A 19,762-nucleotide genomic window follows, 5' to 3' on the forward strand; every position below is an offset into this window, starting at 1 on the left:
TGGGGTTGCGTGAATGAATATACGAAAAAACACTACTCCGGTACAGAAATACTGATATGTAAAGAACAAAGTTTGTAAGGGGGAAAGGTTACAAATGCAAGTAAAATCTGAATATTTGTCAAATACAATATAACAACACAACTGTAAAGATAAGTTATAGAATTAAGGTCAAGCGATGATGGAAGGAAGTCAGATACAATGGATTCGGGGCTTGGATTGCCACTGACGTGTATACTCAGTTGATATACAAGGCTGCAGTGAATTCCATTGCCCCAGAACTATGTTTTTCGTACCATGTTCTAAGGAGCCTTGTTTCAACTGGGCATCTTCACTGAGAAGGTCAGTAAGAGTTGACAGCCTACCCTGAAATTTCAATTTCCTCCTGCACTGCACAGCTACTGGATGTGCCAGACGCGTGATCAGTTCAGATGCGGCAGCAGTGAAGCCCGGCAGGTGTGACTGCACAGAAGATGCAGTCTTACGTATCTTTTACTCTGAAACTACATTCCACTTGAACAGAGTGTGTGCGCTCTAAACACTCCTCAGAATCTTCTATGGCAGAAGTTCCATGGCAAACATGTCGGTGTGGAAAAGCTTCTCTAACGATTGGAAAATGGACAGCCGTGGCTCTAGAATACACCCCCATATGCTTTACAATGTGCAAAGATTCAGTAAAGGATTCACAAAAGTTTCTCGGGGGGGGGGATTGATACAGAAAGAAAGGGTTCTCTGAAGGCAGGAAGGTTTGAAAATGACTGATGCAGACAAAGATCAGAAACTGCTTGTCTCTGCCAATGTTAAATTTAGGCATCATAGGATATTTTGTTATTTCTTTGGCATGTTTGGTACAAATAGATACACTTTTCGCTTTAAAAAAACACCATACGGTTTCTCTCCATAGAATTTGAGTGAAGTATTAACTTAAACACACAAAGAGTGCCATCTAGTGTTCTAAAACCGTACCAAACGATTTTATTTTTTAAAAAGTGTGTCTTTTTTCCTAGTAACGTGGAAGTTGTTGCTGGGAGGGGAGTAGTCATATTGAAACTGCTTTATGTTCATTTATACAATTCCATTGTCTCACTGTGAAGCTGCAATAAACTGCAATCAAGATCCACAGAGACACGTCATGAATGGTTTGATATATGTTCCAAAAAAAAGGAAGAGGCAAAGGCAAAGCCTTCAACTGGAGCTTTTAGTTGTAATGATAAATTACTATTTTGGAGCATCACCTTGAAACCTTAAGTTATTGTTGCTGTTATTTTCCCCTGCCTTGATGTATGCTCTGACAACAGGCTTCGTCTTCGGCATTTATTTGGAACCATTTGCACAAAACTGCAAAAAGCTACACCAGTTTCCTGAGCCTGCCCAATACATTTTGGCACCTGAGGCAAACCACAAAATGGCATTCCCCACCACAACATTTTTGGACATTTCAACAACATTGAGCACCCATCACCACCAAGCAACTACACACTGCAACCAGAACCACAAGGGGGAAAGACATGTTTGGTCATTCAACAGCACTGAGCACTTTAATGAAAATGGGGGCAGGGGAGTTGGTAGTCCCACAGAATTGGGCACCCCTGCCCCCGTCTACATCTCTGTGGCACACATGTGTGGTGAAAAGGAGCTGGTGGTTGCTGCTATGCTGCTCACACCCTGGCCCTGAAGAATGGGAAGAGCTGGGGATGTCCACTTCAGCTAAGTTTTTGGTCACTCCAAAATAATATAATGACACTTTCAGGACTATGTCTTCTGTTATAGGAATTTTAAGGTCTTAGATACAGAATAAATATTCATAAATGCACACATATCTAAATATATGAACCATGTGTCTGAAATAGTATGTGAGAGCAATCCTGAAGCCATTTTGACTCTCCCAATGACCTCAAATATTCCTCTGCAGTAAGGGAGGCAAATGGGGAAAGCCTTCCCATTGTCTTTTCCACTTATAAACCCTGTCTTATGGTCATATTTGTGTATGAATAGGGTGAGCCTGTGACCTGGGTTCAGGAACTAAAGTATTTACCATCACGAAAGAATGGCCAGACTGCCCAGGTAATGCAATCAGCAACTGTCATCAGGTATCCTGTCAGACAGGATTTCTGCTGTACACCTCCTCCTTCTGTGATGTATTTATGATTTTTTGGGGGGAAGGGGTCGTGGGCTACAGGGTGGGCAAAAGTCCAGCACCAAGGGCCTTCTGGTGGTTCCCTCACTGCGAGAAGCCAAGTTACAGGGAACCAGGCAGAGGGCCTTCTCAGTAGTGGTGCCCTCCCTGTGGAACGCCCTCCCACCAGATGTCAAAGAGAACAAAAACTACCAGACTTTTAGAAGACATCTGAAGGCAGCCCTGTTTAGGGAAGCTTTTAATGTTTGATGTATTTTAATATTCTTTTGGAAACCGCCCAGAGTGGCTGGGGAAACCCAGCCAGATGGGCGGGGTATAAATAAATTATTATTATTATTATTATTATTATTATTATTATTATTATTATTATTATTATTATTAGGGCTTGTGCACCATTGTTCAGGGTTCTCCTCCCTCCTGCATGTGGTGAGTGGGGACAGTTTTGCAACTGTTCCTTTAATAAAAATCAGGCTTACTAGCCACTTTGCTTCTCAATATACTCTGGTTGGCCTCTGTTATTTTCTCCTACCGATAGGGAACCTACTTAAGGACTCTAACAGGCTCTGAAAAGGGAAAGGGAGCAGTTTTTCTTACAACATCTTCTATGAGATGTCACAGCAGCACATCCAACATGATGCTTCATTTGGGCAGAAGACACTATCAAGTGTGATGCCTTCATGCCAGTATGTCCAATGTATGTAGAAATGAGCATAAGATGCCTTATACTGAGTCAGACTATTGGTCCATCTATCACAGTGCTGTCTACAACAGGCTTCCTCAACCTCAGCCCTCCAGATGTTTTGAGACTAGAATTCCCAGCATCCCTGACCACTGGTCCTGCTAGCTAGGGATCATGGGAGTTGTAGGCCAAAAACATCTGGAGGGCCGAGGTTGAGGAAGCCTGGTCTACAATGACTGGCTGCAGTTCTCCAGGGTTCCAGACCTGAACCAGAGACACCCAAGCTTTGTCCTGCAGCCGGCTGCAGTTAGTGATGCGCTCTCTGTTGCAGCCCCACAGATTTCCTTCTTGCACACCTAGATGGCACATGGATGCTGGAATCACTCTGGCCACATTTGTGTGCCACAGCACACAAAGACATGTCACCCCTCAATCAATCAAGCACAGACACTTTCTCTTAAATCATGGGAACCACTCTTTGCTTTGTTTCTTTGCGTTTTCAGCAGTTGACGTGTATGTTCCAACATTTCCCAAGACGAATTCGGGGCATCCCACAACACCATCCCACCCCCTGCAACCTCTTTCCTGCTCACGCCCCCAACATTGCCACCACTTGTCCCCAGCACCTTACTTTGGGAACCTCTCTCTCTCTCTCTCTCTCCACCACCCTCTGTGGTCTGCAGCTGCAGGCGGAGGCTGTGGCGTGGCAGAGAAGGCGAAGGCTTCAGCGCACTGGAGGTGCATCACTGGAAAAACCAGCAGCCTCGGTCCTGGGCTGCGCCACCGCCTGCAGGGAGGCCATAGTGCAGCAGTTACAGTGTTGGCCAAAACAGGACATCTAGGGTAACTTTCAGAAGCCAGGGCGGCTTCTGTAAACCCAGGATGTCCCGGTAAAATCAGGACCGTTAGGTGGCATGGTTGTTGATGACAATGACACTTTGGGGCAATTTTGCAGCCGGTAACTCTCTCCAGCATTGTCAAGTCACTCTCCAACCTCCTCCTAAGACTTTCCAAAACTCCTCCACGGCTCTCTCCATCTCCTCCGCAAATCCCTCCAGTCTCCTCCAATGACTCTTCAACCTCCTCCGCAACTCTCCCTGGGCTCCCCTGCATTTCTCCATACTCTCTCCAAAGACCTCTGATCTCTCTGCAATCTCCTCCGGGCTCTTTCCACATTCCATCGACTCTCCAACCACACCTAAACACTCGCCCAATGGCTGATGGGAATGCAGGATGCTTTTTCCTGTTCTCCCACTCTCAACATTTATTTTATGGCAATCTGCACAAAGCTGTGACCACATACGTGAAACCTGCATAAGATTAGAAATATAGTACATAATCCTTTAGGGAGAAAAATTTTCCCTTGAAAGAAACCATGTTGTTGTTGATTTTGTTCTTGTTGTTTTTGTTTTTGTTTGATTATGGCTATAAAATGTTTAGTGTTGTTTGATTATTGTATAAAATGTTTAGTATAAAGTTTATACTGTGCTTAGCTGCCTTGTTGTAAATCCTTTATGGAAAGAAAAGCCATATATAAATATTTTAAATAATATTTTTAAAATAATCTCTCCTGGCTTTTTAAAAATAATTTTACAAATGCAATTTTCTTCATATGTAAACTATTTGAAGCTAACTACATTAAAGAAGGCTATCGTAATCTTGTTTCCCCCCCAACACACACACACACACACACACACACACACACACACAGTGATTAGATAGCAACAGAAATTTGCAGGCATTAACACTGTACAAATTGCTCTACAGTAGCCATAAAATAGAGCTAGTGGATCCAGTTCTAGCTCTTTGTTTCATACAATAAGTACCGTAAGTATCAAAAGTAAACAAGGTGTGGCTCCTCAATTATAGTATCAAACAAAGATGATACATATATAAATAGTAATCTTACCAAGGTCTTGCCCAGAATAAACAGAGGGCATTGGCTTAGATGATTCATTAATTACGTCAGTGACAAAGTACAGAGAATTTTTTGCTTTCTCATGATTGGGCATTACATATAGATGTGAGCCTTATAAAGAAGTGAAAAATCCTTGAGACATAGGTGACACAGTGCTAGTTCCATCTACGTCAAAACAAGTTCCATCTTGTTCTGACATTGAGCACACATTGGACAGCGTCATCGTAACCAGGTACTGTATTCCTCTCCACAAGTCTCCAGCCCACTCCACCTGAGAAGACGCAAGATTGTATCTGCAGTCTCTCCAACTCAGATTGAGGTAATTTTAAATTATCGTTTAATTTCTGGAGTTGCAAATGATGATTTCCCCTGCCCCTCCAATGTTTTTTCAGTTGGATTCTAGTGTTGTCGGTGTAGTTCTGCCAGGATCGCTCACTGTTGATATTGCCATAAAACCTATTTGGAGAACTGAAAAATTAATCTGAATAACCCATTTGCTTATCATCAGTGAGTCCTGAATCAATTAATGACTGTGGGGGTGGGAAGGTGAAAGGGTCATATATGTTCACAGCTGTATTCTTCTTTGGCAATCACTCGTAGCTGAGTAAGATTGTCTTCCATGAACACGGTTTTAACAGTGAGTCTGTAAGTGACTGTGGAGGCCAATTCTGGATCCACACGTCCTTCCACAGTGGGGACATAGGTTTCCGGGTGGGAGTTGATCACAGTGAGGGTTTGCCAAATGTGCCTTCCTCTTACCTCGTTTCTCCCTTTCGTCCCGAGTTTGATCAAAGCCTTCGGTAAAGGCTGTTCTCCAACTGGAGCGCTCACAGGCCAGTGTTTCCCCGTTGTTGGTGTTTATACTACTTTTAATTTGTCTTGAGAGAGTCATTAAACCTCTTTTGTTGACCACCAGCACGATGCATTCCATTTTTAAGTTCGGAATATAGCAGTTGCTTTGGAAGACACTAATCAGGCATCCGCACAACATGACCAGTCCAACAAAGTTGATGTTGAAGAATCATTGCTTTGACACTGGTGATCTTTGCTTCTTCCAGTACACTGGCATTAGTTTGCATGTCTTCCCAAGTGATGTGTAAAAATTTCCAGAAATATCATTGACAGAATATTTTGAGGAGTTGGAGGTGGTTTTTATAAGTGGTATCCACAGTGCACACACTGAACTGAATACACATTAATAGCAAGCAATTACTCTACCGTGATCATTCTCTTCTCTCTCCATTTATTCTCTCTTCCCAAACACTATATATTGTGAGAATACATGTATATTCATGACAGGTCCCTGGCAGCTGCTTAAGATCCTCCCTCTGTGAGAAGGTATCCAGATAGGGAGAGACCAACAGCCTTCATGAGAGAAGCAGCAAGATCTTGACTTGAAATCTCTAGAAGGGGAAAGAGTTAGTTGCTTAACATTTGCTCAGAATTTGGCTTTTTTGTCCTGCCAAAATAGACTTGTTTATAGTCGGCAGGGCATGTTATCTATTTTCTTCTCCAGAGCGATCTCGGCCCTGAATGGGAAGCCTGGACTTTGAAAGTCATCTAATCTCCCTTGCTGTATTATACTGTATTGTTTAATTAGTGTTTTTATGGAGCAGTCAAGTAATTTCGTTGTCCCCGAAGGGGGCAATGACAATAAAGATATTATTATTATTATTATTATTATTATTATTATTATTATTATTATTATTATTATTATTATTATATTATTATTATTATTATTATTATTATTATTATTATTATTATTATTATTATTATTACCAGGGCACATGAAGCCCAAGGCTTAGCTAAGTCTGCCCTTATAGCAAATAAGCTACCAAGCCAGTGAAAAAAAACTTTAACAATTTTTAAAAATGCCACCAGGTGGCATTGTGGATAAAGTTCTACTTCTTTATCTCCTGGAAAACCGAAACTGAAAAACATGGCTATTTCTCAAGAGCTGCTTCTAAAAATGTCATCAAAACCTGGCTTAAATAATAACGTAAGTGCACATATTTTCGTAAGTTTACATGTGGTGGAATATGTAATGTGTAAATAGTATGGCTGGGGATTCGAGTCTGGAATGTGATTTGACTGTCTTCTCAACTTGTTCGCTTGTTTTCTTTTCAGAAGAGCCGACAGAACTTTTATTGTATCTCCTGTCCTCACTCCCGACCAAGCTATTTATAACGTATTTGTGCATTGTTGTTCTGGAAACACAGCTGATGTATTCTAAAATCCATATGAGGGCAATTATTTTATTAAGTCAACAAAAATGTCACAGAATAGATGGCAGGCTTTAGAGTTCTCCAGAACTCTTAATCAGGCTAGACCAGGGGTCTGCAACCCGCGGCTCCGGAGCCGCATGCGGCTCTTTTACACCTTTGCCGCGGCTCCGGGGCGGATACTAGCGAGGGGAGGAGGCGCATTGTGCGCCCCGACACTCCCCACTGTGGCGGGCGCTGTACTGGCTGTGATGTCGCATGGGGGCGGTGCGTGCGTTAGTCACGCACCATCCCAACGTCACCTTCCTGCCCGCTGTCAGATCAGAGGGCAGCGGCGCGCATGCTTTAAATGTCACAATGGTTTTGCGGCTCCCAGGTTGTTGTTTTTCTTCGGAAACGGGTCCAAGTGTCTCTTTTTGTCTTAAAGGTTGCAGACCCCTGGGCTAGACAGTAATAAACTTGAGTCAAAACATGGAACGTGGGAGAGAGGAGAGGCAGCCATCATTCAAAACAGATTTCAGTAGGGGGTGCGTGCAGGTTTCAGATTGCACATAAGACTGATGGACTGAAGAAATATAATAATAATAATAATGATAATGATGATGATGATGATAATAATAATAATAATAATAATAATAATAATAATAATAATAGTAGTAGTAGTAGTAGTAGTAGTAGTAGTTCATTTATACCTTGCCCACTCTGGGCGGCTTCCAACAAAGGATCAGTCATTAAAAACTTCCCTATACAGGGCTGCCTTCAGATGTCTTCTAAAAGTCAGATAGAAATACACAATGGTCCATCCCTCCTTTTAAAAATTATCTTTCCTTTTAACAATTATCTTTCCATTTTCTTGTTGCGTGGCAGCGTTTCTTCTGGTACTCTATAAATTCATTTTGGCTTAATTAAACATTAAGAATTGTGGTTCGAGAAGTACCATTTGAGTCACAAAGAGATACTTTTTAGGGTGGGGCTGTCTCTGTGCTGCTCTCACTTCCCCAAAAGTCTTCTTCTGTTTGGAAAGATAACCAACAGAGAGGATAGAAGCAATAGCCGGGACAGCTGGATAACCAAAACCGGCTAGGAAAGGATGTGGTTAGTTGAGATCAATTTTACATATACATTTTAATTTTATTTATTATTTAACAAGATGCATATGCAGGTTAATCAACAAAACCTCCAAGCTGTTTACAGAAAACAATATAGAATTTTCATTTTATAATGCCCATCAAATCAAACATTAAAAACAAGTAGAGTGGTACCTTGGTTCTCAAACGCCTTGGTACTCAAATGACTTGGAACCCATACACTGCAAACCTGGAAGTAAGTGTTCCGGTTTGTGAACCTTTTTTGGAAGCCGAACATGCTCCGTTTTAAGTGTTATGCTTTCGATTTGAGTTTTGCGCTGAGGTCTGTCTGTTTTTGCTATTTATTTTGCATTTTTGTTTTTGCAGCTCTTTTTGTTTTGTTTTTGTGACTGTGTGGAACCCAGTTCAGCTACTGATTGTGTGAATGCAGTACATTGTTTATTGCTATCATTTTATGGATCAATGGTCTCGTTAGTAAAATTCATGTTAAATTGCTGTTTAAGGCGTTGTTTTTAAAAGTCTGGAATGGATTAATCCATTTTGCATTTCTTTCTATGGGAAAGTGCGCCTTGGTTTTGGAATGCTTTGGTTTTGGAATGGACTTCTGGAATGGACTAAGTTTGAGAACCAAGGTACCACTGTAGACATCAAGGTTAGGTAAAGGTAAAAGGGACCCCTGACCATTAGGTCCAGCTGCGGACAACTCTGGGGTTGCGGCGCTCATCTCGCTTTATTGGCCGAGGGCTTTATTGGCGTACAGCTTCCGGGTCATGTGGCCAGCATGACTAAGTCACTTCTGGTGAAGCAGAGCAGCGCACAGAAACGCCGTTTACCTTCCCACCAAAGCGGTACCTATTTATCTACTTGCACTTTGACATGCTTTCAAACTGCTAGGTTGGCAGCAGCAGGGACCGAGCAACGGGAGCTCACCCCGTCACGGGGATTCGAACCGCGACCTTCTGATTAGCAAGCCCTAGGCTCTGTGGTTTAACCCACAGCGCCACCCACCCATGTCCCAGACATAAAGGTTATCAAGATATAAATAAAATTGATCTTTAAGACAAATACACAAAACAAAATTACATGTCCGAGCAGGCTTGCCTAACAAAACATTTTTAGCTGGCATCCAAAACGATACAGTGAAGGCACCTGTCCAGCACTTTATTAGAAAGTACCTCTTACAATGCAGCCGTAATCATGTTTACTCAGTAGTAAGTCACTCTTAGTTCAATGGGACTCTCAGGTTAGAATGGACACTTTGAGTGCAGTCCCAACTCCTGCCACCTACCAGGGGGGATTTCTGGAGCAACAGAAACACAGTCGCATCGACAGCTCTGCCACTCATTGCAGTTATGGTGGAAGGCGGTTGGGTGGGCCAAGTGGACCTGAATTGGAGTCTAATGCAGTCCTGCCACAGCTGTGAGACTGGCTCAGCCCTGCCCCTTCCCTGACTTTTGGGGGCTCTCCGCTGGCCCCTGTAAATGGGGGTACTGTCAGTTGGCCTCTCAACTACCCATACATTTTGAAGGTCAGTAAGGGACACGGGTGGCGCTCTGGGTTAAACCACAGAGCATAGGACTTGCCGATCAGAAGGTCGGTGGTTTGAATCCCCGTGACAGGGTGAGCTCCTGTTGTTTGGTCCCAGCTCCTGCCAATGTAGCAGTTCGAAAGCACGTCAAAGTGCAAGTAAATAAATAGGTACCACTCCGGCGGGAAGGTAAACAGTGTTTTCGTGCGCTGCTCTGGTTCGCCAGAAACGGCTTAGTCATGCTGGCCACATGACTCGGAAGCTGTACGCCGGCTCCCTCGGCCAGTAAAGCGAGATGAGCACCGCAACCCCAGAGTCGGTCAAGACTGGACCTAATGGTCAGGGGTCCCTTTACCTTTACCAATAAAGAACTAATCCCCTCCTACCCAGCCATGTGTTGAGGGTGGTGCTTGTAGTTCTGATGGACAAAAGCAGTGATCCATTTCTATTTTAAATGCCCTTTTTATCTTTACAGCCTTTTGAAAGTTTCTGGCTTAGAACTGTCAGAGGAAATGCCCTTCTTCCTCAAAAAACTATGTCCGAAAGAAGACTTCCAAGAAGATTTTGACAACACAAAAATACGCAAAACAACATTACTATTGTTTAGTTTCAAAAAGGAAGAAAAGCTGATTTGGGAAATATGGGGCCATGTGTACAATGAACCTGGTGGCAAGCATGCTGAAGTTTTAGTTTTAGATTATATTGAAGACCAAATCGCAGAAAACATAACCAAAGAAAATTATGAACTGAACCTTTTTGTGTCATACACCCCTTGCCATGAATGCAGTGTCAGGATAAAATCTTTTATGGAAAAAAACAGTGGAATATGCATGGAAATAAAAGCTTCGAGGCCATATTATTTTAACAGAGAAGGAGAACAAAAAGGTCTACACCTTTTGAAGAGCTCTGGGGTTTCAATTAAAATGATGAACAAATCTGATTATGAAGAATGCTTTGCTCTATTTGTACACCCATCAGAAAACTTTACGCCATGGTCAGATCTGGATGAACAAAGCAAGAAGAATGCAATTTATCTGGACACACTTTTGAAACAGGTAAAATGGAGGTGGAGGCATTGTAAAACTTTGACCCAGATCATAAATGATAAAATGATACACAAATTTTGTTGGGTTGTAGAAGGACAGAGGGCCTTCCAAATGCTTGTTCTAAGGGAAATCCACCAAGTCAATTCTAAGAATGATAAAAACCCCTTCTGAACCTTTTGGTTCTGCATTGTTCCCTAATACAGTCCAGTCATACCTTGGTTTTTGAACAGTTTAATTTTTGAAAGTTTTGGCTCCTGAATGCCAAAACCTGGAAGTGACTGTTCCAGTTTGCCAACTATTTTTGGAAGCTGAACGTCCGACGGGGCTTCCGTGGCTTCCGATTGGCTGCAGGAGCTTCATGCAGCCAATCGGAAGCCGCGCTTTGGTTTATGAACGTTCTGGAAGTTGAACAGACTTCCGGAGCAGATTCTGTTTGACTTCTAAGATACGACTGTACAATATTTCCTATAAGTGCAGATCTACCATTTGCTTTGAAACACAATTGGAAGCTTACTAAGTTTATTATTAGTTTGCCTTAAATTTCAACCAGATTTATATGAAACACACACAAACAGAAAATCTATTTCACTTTGAATGTAAATTATTATGTTATCAGTGTTAAACACTGATAAAGTACCTAAAGTTTTCTAAGAACTGGAGAGTGCCATTTATTTATAAATTAAATGCAAGCAGTTCATATAAAGTACAGGAAACATTTTGAGAGTGGCACGTTTCCTTGGATACAGTGTTGCTAAAATGCCAAATAAAGTTCCTGGGATTAGAGCTGGGAAGGGAGGGTTCAAATTTGCTAGTTTTACTTTCTCATTTTTCTAAATCTTATCTCAGTTCCGCATATGTGCATCAGCTTGCTTTTAAAGAATTAAAGTCCACACAATATCCATACATTTCCATGTGTGTTTGTTCTATTTTGCCTAATATAAGCATTTTTTGCAAGCCATTTCCCCTAATATAATGCATTTTTGTACTTTATTTCTACTAATATACTCATTTGTGTGTATTTCCCCCCCCCCCAAATGTATGCATTTTTTTGTTGGAGAATTGCACTGCAGATTTCAATATGTGGGAATGTTGAAGGAAGGAAATCTACATTTAGGTTTGTGTATCAGTTTGGGATGAGCAAAGTGAACCAGATTAATTTCTCCCCCACAATCTGTTTTTCATATGCATGAACAAAACCGGCCAACCCTAAACTGCATGCATGTTCAGAATTGCATGGACAAATGTTAACATGAACCAGGTCCTACAACCTGGATTTTGCCACAGCAAATTTAATGACAGCTGGAAACAGAGCTACCACAATTACAGAAATAGCTGCTGGCTATTATCATGTTTCAGGAAGTGAGAATTTGATAGATTGGCCTTTAAATGCAAACTGAATAGAATTTCTCTCCCATCCCTAGTCAAGGATGATGGGATTTGTAGTTCAAAACATCTGGAGGGCTTCATGTCAGCTAGCCCTGTGCTACAGTCTTGGCTTATTTATGCTTTTATGTGTATACTGTATCAATCTGTTTAATGTTCAGCAACAAGTCAATTTTATACTGTAAAATTCAGTTGTGTGTATGGTAACATACAGAGGAGATTATGGACTCAAAATACAGCATTATAAATGTGTTATAACACAGTGACACCAGATGAAATTGCAACTCAGTGATATTTTGAATTGTAAGCTTTACAATGGTTTTTTGCAGAGCATTTAAAGAGTGTTTTTTTATAGCTGTGTAGATCTAGCCTATGCTAGCCATATATCTTCACAAATGCTTCAACTTAACCAGTGATCTCTTATATAGTCCTCTGCCCCAACTTGTGTTATTGTTTTTTTACCCCAGGAGGAAGAAAATGACAAAATGATTGATTCAGACAGCATTTCAGGTAATGTTAACAGTATATTAAATTTAATAGAAACTCAGTGTGGTGTATCCAGTGGTGTCCTTAGAACCGACAACAGTTCTTAGATCCAGTGATGGCTTTGCTCGGAACAATGGGGAGGGTGAGAATTTTTGCCAGTTTCCCCTCTCTCCCAGACAGCTCCCCCTGACCCTCTTGAGCTCATGTTAGGGGAACATTGGGTACTGCAGGGAGTTATACTGAGATAACACTCTACTATAGGCATGGCCAAACTTGGCCCTCCAGATGTTTTGGGACTACAACTCCCATCATCCCTAGCTCACAGGACCAGTGGTCAGGGATGATGGGAATTGTAGTCCCAAAACATCTGGAGGGCCGAGTTTGGCCATGCCTGCTCTACTAGATCAAAGAGCTGTTGGTATGGAGGACACCACTGGACACTGGGGTCTGATGAAACTTAAAGAAGCAAGCCTACAGAACATTTCATTTCCCAAAGTTCAAAATGTGATTGTAACATGTTGTTTTAAAAATAATTTTAGCTCGTACAACACAACTTGGTGTCCAAGAAAATTCCAAACCAGATATTCCTTTGGATGGTCACTGTCAATCACCAGCAATGAAAAGAAATCAGCTATCAGAACCAGAGACTCCTCAGAAATTGAACCGTTCGCCTGGAACAAGAGAAGCGGTCTCAGGAATTAAAAGAAAACTTGATTTCCCAGAAGACTAGAGACGTGGATGTAAGATTTCTCTTTCGATATTAGAACCTTTGCGTCTTGTTCTAAGAAAGAAAAGGTATAGGAATCTATGTTGGGCATTGCCATCATTTTCCCGAATGTACCTATAATGGATGCATGACAAAGGGGTTTAGATTTTCTAGTATTACTGGGCTGAGTGTTGGTTGAATGTTGCCACTGGCAATTGCTATCAATGTTTTTTGTTGTTATTTACCATAGTTTTCCGTCTATAGATGCCCCCATGCATAAGATGCCCCCTATTTTTGGGGACTCTGATTTAAGAAAATGGCGGGAGATAGCACAGAGTAGTTGTTGAGCTTTTTTTGCGGACGATTGCCCAGAGTTATTGAGCTTTTGGGGGGTGGAATTGCCAAAAATCACTCACCCACCGCTGACAATCAAACCCGCTATTGACACAGAGGCAGCCAATCGCTAACAGCCCTTCACACTGCCACCAATCACCTGCCCTGTCGCCGCAGAAAATCTCCTGCTCGCGGCTGCTACCAATTGCCCAACCGCCCTCTGCACTACCCATGTATAAGACGAGGGCAAATTTTAAAGCTCTTTTTTTTAAAAGAAAAAAACACTAGTCTTATAGACGGAAAAATATGGTATGTTGTCCGGTTTTAAATTATTATTCTTTATGCACTTATAAGAAACAGAAGAGATCTGCTGGATCAGATCAAAGGCCCATCCAAGCCCAGCCTTCTGTTCTCACAGTAGCCAACCAAATGCCTATGGGAAGACCACAAGCAAGACCTAAACGCAACAGCACTTGTGATATTTAGAGGTACATGGCCTCTATCACTGCAGACAATACATAGCCATTCTTGTGTACTGTGTAGGGAAGAACCTCCTTTTGTCTGCTTTATCTTCCAGAGTCAGCATCATTGGATATCCCCAGGTACTAGTGTTACTGCAGGGGGGACTTCTATCATCTTTCTGCACACTATGCACAATTCTATATGCCTCTAACACGCCCGTCCTCTCCAAATATTATAACCTATTCTCATAGGGGAGGTGCTTCAGCCCTTTAATAATAACTTTGGTTACCCTCTTCTGAACCTTTTCCAGCTCTACAATCCATATATCAAATTTTAAATATATGAATAGAAAGTGATGGTTATACTTTATATTTGGCTTTGATGTAGAAAAAATAGGGGTGGTTGGCTTTTGCTGCTCAACTCCCCAAGTCCCCTAAGGTGCCCAAACTTTTTTCAAAGTGGGCCAGATTTGATGAAGTGAGGGCCAACCAAAGTTGTTGAGCTTTTTTTAGGGACCCGTGACCGACTCTGAGGTTGCAGCGCTCATCTCACTTTATTGGCCAAGGGAGCCAGCGTACAGCTTCCGGGTCATGTGGCCAGCATGACAAAGCCGCTTCTGGCAAACCTTCCGGCCTGAGCGGTACCTATTTATCTACTTGCACTTTGATGTGCTTTCGAACTGCTAGGTGGGCGGAAGCAAGGACCGAGCAACGGAAGCTCACCCCGTCACGGGGATTTGAACCGCCGACCTTCTGATCAGCAAGCCCTAGGCTCTGTGGTTTAACCCACCCCAGGACATATACTGCATACTGCCACAGGGGCTGGATTAAATCGACTGGCGGGTCGGATTAGGCCCCCAAAACGGACTTTGGACATGCCTGCCCTAAATCCATGATCGGTCAGAAATGAATGGATGGAGGCAGGATGCAGTGAAAGCAAGGCAGATCTTTATTTTCCTGTTGCAACAGAGTTCCCTCCCCTCCTTGCAAGGAGGCAAGAGAGACCCCGAACCAAGAAGAAACATCTCTTTTTAAGGATTTGCATTTTGGCTTGCAGAAGGACACCCCCCCCAAACAGCCAGAAATTACATCACACATAAGGTGGGGTTACTGTGCCTCAGGCAGGCCAAGGGGTGATACTCCTGAGGATTTAGCAAGTTTTACATAGTTCCAGACAGTTTACAAAAAACATTAACATTTGATAAGATAACCAGGACGCCCATCAGGCATCCCTCAATGCAGAGCATCTGGGCAGGCAATGACAATTAATACAAAGAAGGTTCATAGATATAGGAAAGGAATCCCTTCAGGAACTTCCCCTGATTGTTATCTGCCTACCTGGTCTCAGGCAAGGGGGATTAAGGAGGCAGAGGAAATATTTAGAATCTTTAGGAGAGCCTTTTGGATTGCTTTTGGATTGCTCCCCTGTACGGCATGTGGTTTATATACTTAGGTATATGTGTGTACCTTGTGCAATTATCAACATTTGTTCTATATTTAAGACCTTAGAATTCCTATAACAGCTTTATAATACCCTCGTTTTTTTCTTTGTATGCCTGTATTTTGATATATATTGCAATTTTTAAAAACTTGGGTTTGGAGGAATAAAGCAATTCTGATGGATTTCTTTGTTTTGTAGCAAGACCCAGCTCCTTACCATGTTATCTGTGCTTGTGCTTTCATCATAGATTTCTCTGAATTATTTTTTATAAAATATTTATCATGAGCTTGATATTTGAAATTAACAAATGAGAGCTGCAACTAATTGGTGCTGTCTGGAGTGATGCCGCTCAGGAATAATGCCAACCAGCCATGCACTTTTCCATAATGCCAACCAGCCCTGCCCTGTTTTTTTCCAGCACTCCATCAGCATTCTATATCCACTCAGTCCTCAGTTTGGTGTTTTTTTGGGGGGGGAGTCCCTCCTTAGGACTTTCCCTCTAAATATATATTTGAACTTCTGCAAACCTTGGGGTTCTCTCAAGCTTGCTAACCCAAATAATATTGAAGGTGCCAAAACATTTCTCCACTTCTTCTTCTTGCCAATTTTCATGAAATTATGAAGCCAGTATCATTCCATTTCAAACAAGTGTGCAGGTTTTATCTTTGACTTCCAGGCAGCAGCAGCAGCACCCCTTTTTTAAAAAAAAACTTTTGCTCCTTTTATTATGTCCATGCTGTGGTGATTTGTAACCATTTAAAGAAGCCAAGTAAGCTAGAGTTGGAGCAGAATATTGCTAGGGCTAGTTACAAATCTCCTCACAAGTCCTTTTTTCAGGAAGAACTTGGGCAGCATTGCCATTATAAAAGAACAAGGGAGGCGTTCATGGCATGTTCCGGCACCTCTTTTTCTAGAATAATAGCACTGGAGGTCTTACAGATACGTCACTCTCACTAGCAACAGCAACATGATCAAACTTTACTGCATTTCCAATCATAGGGGTTAACAGGACTGAAAAACTTGTCACCATTGTGACAAGGTGGTGATGCAATAATTATGATGATGTTTAACCCTTAATAAGACAGCCATGGAATAACCTTGATTTTTGAAAACAAAATTTGAACGGAGTTTAGAATAGCTGGGAGGGGATAGGGAATTACATGGAGACAGCAACTCTAGATTCAGTGTAACTGACTAAAGGCTGCAAGCCTACACACACACACATACATCCCTGGGAGTAGGTTCCATTTAATTCTATGGCACTTGTGCTGGAGTAGACAAGCAAAGGACAGTAATGAAAGGCTTGCTATCTTACACATAGGAACAAGTTGTTTTGATGGCTCAAAAGAAAGTAAAAACTACTTTTGCCATAGAAGTGCTCTAAGATTACTTGCACTAGGTTAGGACACAACCATACCGCCATCATATGAAATCATGTACTGTGATTTAATTGACCATGAAATGCTAAGACTAGATCACATAATTTCCCTAAAACTCTAAGAACTCTATATTCAATAACGGTCTGGGACTCTACAAAGTTTTGTGGGATACCAATCTTTCTGTGTTCACCACTGTGCATTTCACAGATTATAAAAATAAGGATATTTGTGCAATCATACCAAGTATGTTCTCTTATTGTGCTGTATAATTTTCATCCTACACACACAAATACCCAATTGCAGAAGGTTTTTCTTCATCCGTTATATGCAGCCTTCATTTGCCCTATCTTTCATGGGTGAGATGTGTTAACAAAGCTGACTGCAACGACTTCCTTGGAGCAAAAACCATAAACATGCTTAACCTCACAAGAGGACAACTTGACACACATTCGGCCACATTCACTATCTCGCAAGATGTTATTGGCAGTAAGGAAGACAGTTTTTGTCAGCTGTGTGATCATTTACAGAGCGAGAGCACAGCAAGATTACATGCAACAACCTACGGTATAATCAAAAAATCACAGTGCAGTCCTACAGATGTCTACTCAGAAGTCCCATTATGTTCAATGGGAGTTACTCTCAGGCACGCAGAGGTGCCAACCAGAATAAAATATTGGCGGGCCCAGGTAAGCCCCGCCCTACATAATCAATCACAAGACACGGCACACACACATCATGTGAATGGCAATGCCCATCAACTGAGGGGGAGGGCTGGCCCCCTCACATATTTTATTGGGGGGTCCAAGGGGACCTTGGTGCCTAGGAGCTGGCTCCTATGCAAGCATGTATGATATGTCAAAAAGTCGAAATGTGGAATTTGCCACCTTCCAGACATCCCCCATCATTCCTGACTACCGGCTATTCTAGCTGGCACTGACAGGAGTCCCACAAAATCACAGGGTCCACAAATCAAGATGGTGGGAAAACATATCCATTAATCTTAATAACATTAATGTCATTTATATATACAGTATATGATGGCCTATAAATAGGCAAAACGGGCGCTTTACCAGCGCAGGGTACCCAAAAATGGGGCAAGTTGGAGTGTGTCCAGTAGTATCTCCCCACATTTCAATTCTCTTTCTCACCCCCAGTCAGGGGCTGCTTACATACCCTGCAACATTTCTCTGATAAAAATAGGTAAAGGTACCCCTGATCATTAGGTCCAGTCGTGTCCGACTCTGGGGTTGTGGCGCTCATCTCGCTTTACTGGCCAAGGGAGCCGGCTTTTGTCCGCAGACAGCTTCCGGGTCATGTGGCCAGCATGACTAAGCCGTTTCTGGCGAACCAGACCAGCGCATGGAAACACTTTGACGTGCTTTTGAACTGCTAGGTTGGCAGGAGCAGGGACCGAGCAACGGGAGCTCACCCTGTTGCGGGGATTCAAACCGCCGACCCTCTGATTGGCAAGTCCTAGGCTCTGTGGTTTAACCCACAGCGCCACCCGTGTCCCTACAGTGGTTCTGGGTAGTGGCATGCTATTATTAATACTAGGAAATATTTAAAGCACTTCTTTTTAAAAACAATAAACACCTTATCCACATGTCAATGTGTAAGCCATACCTACACAATCAATCACTTCAACAGATGCTGATAGGACTGATAATAATTTTTACTATTTATACCCCACCCATCTGACTGGGTGGTCCCAGACATTCTTCGCGGCTTCCAACGTATATAAAACCGTAATATTAGTAAACTACAGATGTCTTCTAAAGGCTGTACGGTTACTTGTCTTCTTGGCTAGGGGAGGTCGCATAACTCGCATACATTTCTCCGATGAAAATAGGGAAAATAGGGACGTCCTACCATAACCTCCAGCATCTCTCCGATGAAAACAGGGACGCCCTAAGGAAAAGTGGGACAAATCAGAAACCGGGGCGGTTTCTGGAAAAAATAGGGGCAATTGGAGAGTCTGTGCTTATAGGACACAGTATTTCCTACTCGCGGCGGTAAGGTCACAACACAAAGCCGACGCGCTCGCTTCGCACAACGAAGATGAGGAGTAACGCGCCGGCCTTTTCCCCTCACACTCTCCCGCCTTTTTCCTACTCTGTCCCCCGCTCCCCACTCCCTCCGTATTGGCCGCCCGACTGTTTTCCCGCCCAGTCAGAAAACCTCTGTCAGGGCCTCCCGCCAATGGGCGCCCAGCTCGATGAAGCAAACCGCTTTCCCTCCTCCCGCCCCCTGCAAGGGAGGGGGGAGAGAGAGGGAGGCGGACTAAGGGAGGCGAGAGGGAAGTGACTTCACAATGGCGCTCTCCTGCCCAATCACAAAGGCGGGTGGGCCGCGGACCAATGGGAGCAAGGCCGCGTTTCGCCCTGCACCCAATGGGAGCGCCGCAGCAGCAGCCCGGCGCCGGCAGGAGGCGGGCGGTAGGGAGGGGGCGTCTGTGTTGCCGGCAGGGGCGGGGAGAAGTTCACCAGAAGCGCGGCGGCGGCGGCGGCTCCGCCTCCCTGTGGTCGGTGCGCGGCCTGGAGACCCCGCCTCCTGCCTCCCTCCTCCCTGCCCGGCTGGCCTCTCTCTCTCTCTCAGGCAGCCATGGCGGCGGCGGCGGAGCAGGAGCAGCAGCAGTTCTACCTTCTCCTAGGCAACCTGCTCAGCCCGGACAATGTCGTCCGGAAACAGGCCGAGGTGACTGGCGGCTTCGCGTTGCTTTGCACCCCCCCCCCCGTTCCCCGCTCTCCCTTTCCCGCCGGCTCCAGCCTCGGCCGACCGCGCTCTCCGGACCCGGCCTTGCCCTGTCAGCCTCTCAGCGCCGTGTGTGTGTGTGTCTCGGCGTGCGCGCGCGGGGCGGCCCTGGCGGGGCCCACGTGCTCCGGCCGGAATCTCCACAGACGGGGCCGGCGGCCGTTAGAGCCGTTGGCCGGGGGGCGTTTCGGCCACCAACCGCCCTTT

The 19,762-nt window shown here is 43.6% G+C and overlaps 2 protein-coding genes across 3 annotated transcripts in view; both read left to right on the forward strand.

The window, feature by feature from the left end:
• Positions 1 to 6,609: 6,609 nt before the first annotated feature.
• Positions 6,610 to 15,607, forward strand: LOC308589410 (DNA dC->dU-editing enzyme APOBEC-3H-like). Of its 2 annotated transcripts, none has more exons than XM_081198646.1 (4): positions 6,610 to 6,730; positions 10,045 to 10,624; positions 12,466 to 12,508; positions 13,024 to 15,607. In XM_081198646.1, the coding sequence occupies exons 2-4, from the start codon at positions 10,082 to 10,084 to the stop codon at positions 13,212 to 13,214; spliced, it is 777 nt and encodes a 258-aa protein (XP_081054772.1). In that variant the 5' UTR covers positions 6,610 to 6,730; positions 10,045 to 10,081; the 3' UTR covers positions 13,215 to 15,607. The 2 variants fall into 2 exon arrangements, with proteins under 2 accessions (XP_081054772.1, XP_081054773.1); XM_081198647.1 differs by lacking the exon at positions 6,610 to 6,730 and adding an exon at positions 7,890 to 8,673.
• Positions 15,608 to 19,263: 3,656 nt separating this feature from the next.
• The window catches only part of IPO5 (importin 5), a 34,292-nt gene continuing 33,793 nt past the window's right edge, over positions 19,264 to 19,762 (forward strand). The window contains exon 1 of the mRNA XM_081198302.1: positions 19,264 to 19,498. Coding sequence (XP_081054428.1) covers positions 19,406 to 19,498 — 93 coding nt within the window. The 5' untranslated portion in view covers positions 19,264 to 19,405. The remainder of the gene's footprint in view (positions 19,499 to 19,762) is intronic.

The sequence above is a fragment of the Podarcis bocagei genome (assembly GCF_964188305.1).
Source record: "Podarcis bocagei genome assembly, chromosome: 6".
In the NCBI taxonomy this organism is placed as follows: Eukaryota; Metazoa; Chordata; class Lepidosauria; order Squamata; family Lacertidae; genus Podarcis; species Podarcis bocagei.

Excerpts from the sequence above, each read along its gene's own strand:
- LOC308589410 (XM_081198646.1), top strand. The coding sequence starts at position 10,082 with ATGCCCTTCTTCCTCAAAAAACTATGTCCGAAAGAAGACTTCCAAGAA. Across the intron at positions 10,625-12,465 it reads TGGACACACTTTTGAAACAG|GAGGAAGAAAATGACAAAAT; the intron begins GTAAAATGGAGG and ends TTTTTACCCCAG. Across the intron at positions 12,509-13,023 it reads TGATTCAGACAGCATTTCAG|CTCGTACAACACAACTTGGT; the intron begins GTAATGTTAACA and ends AAATAATTTTAG.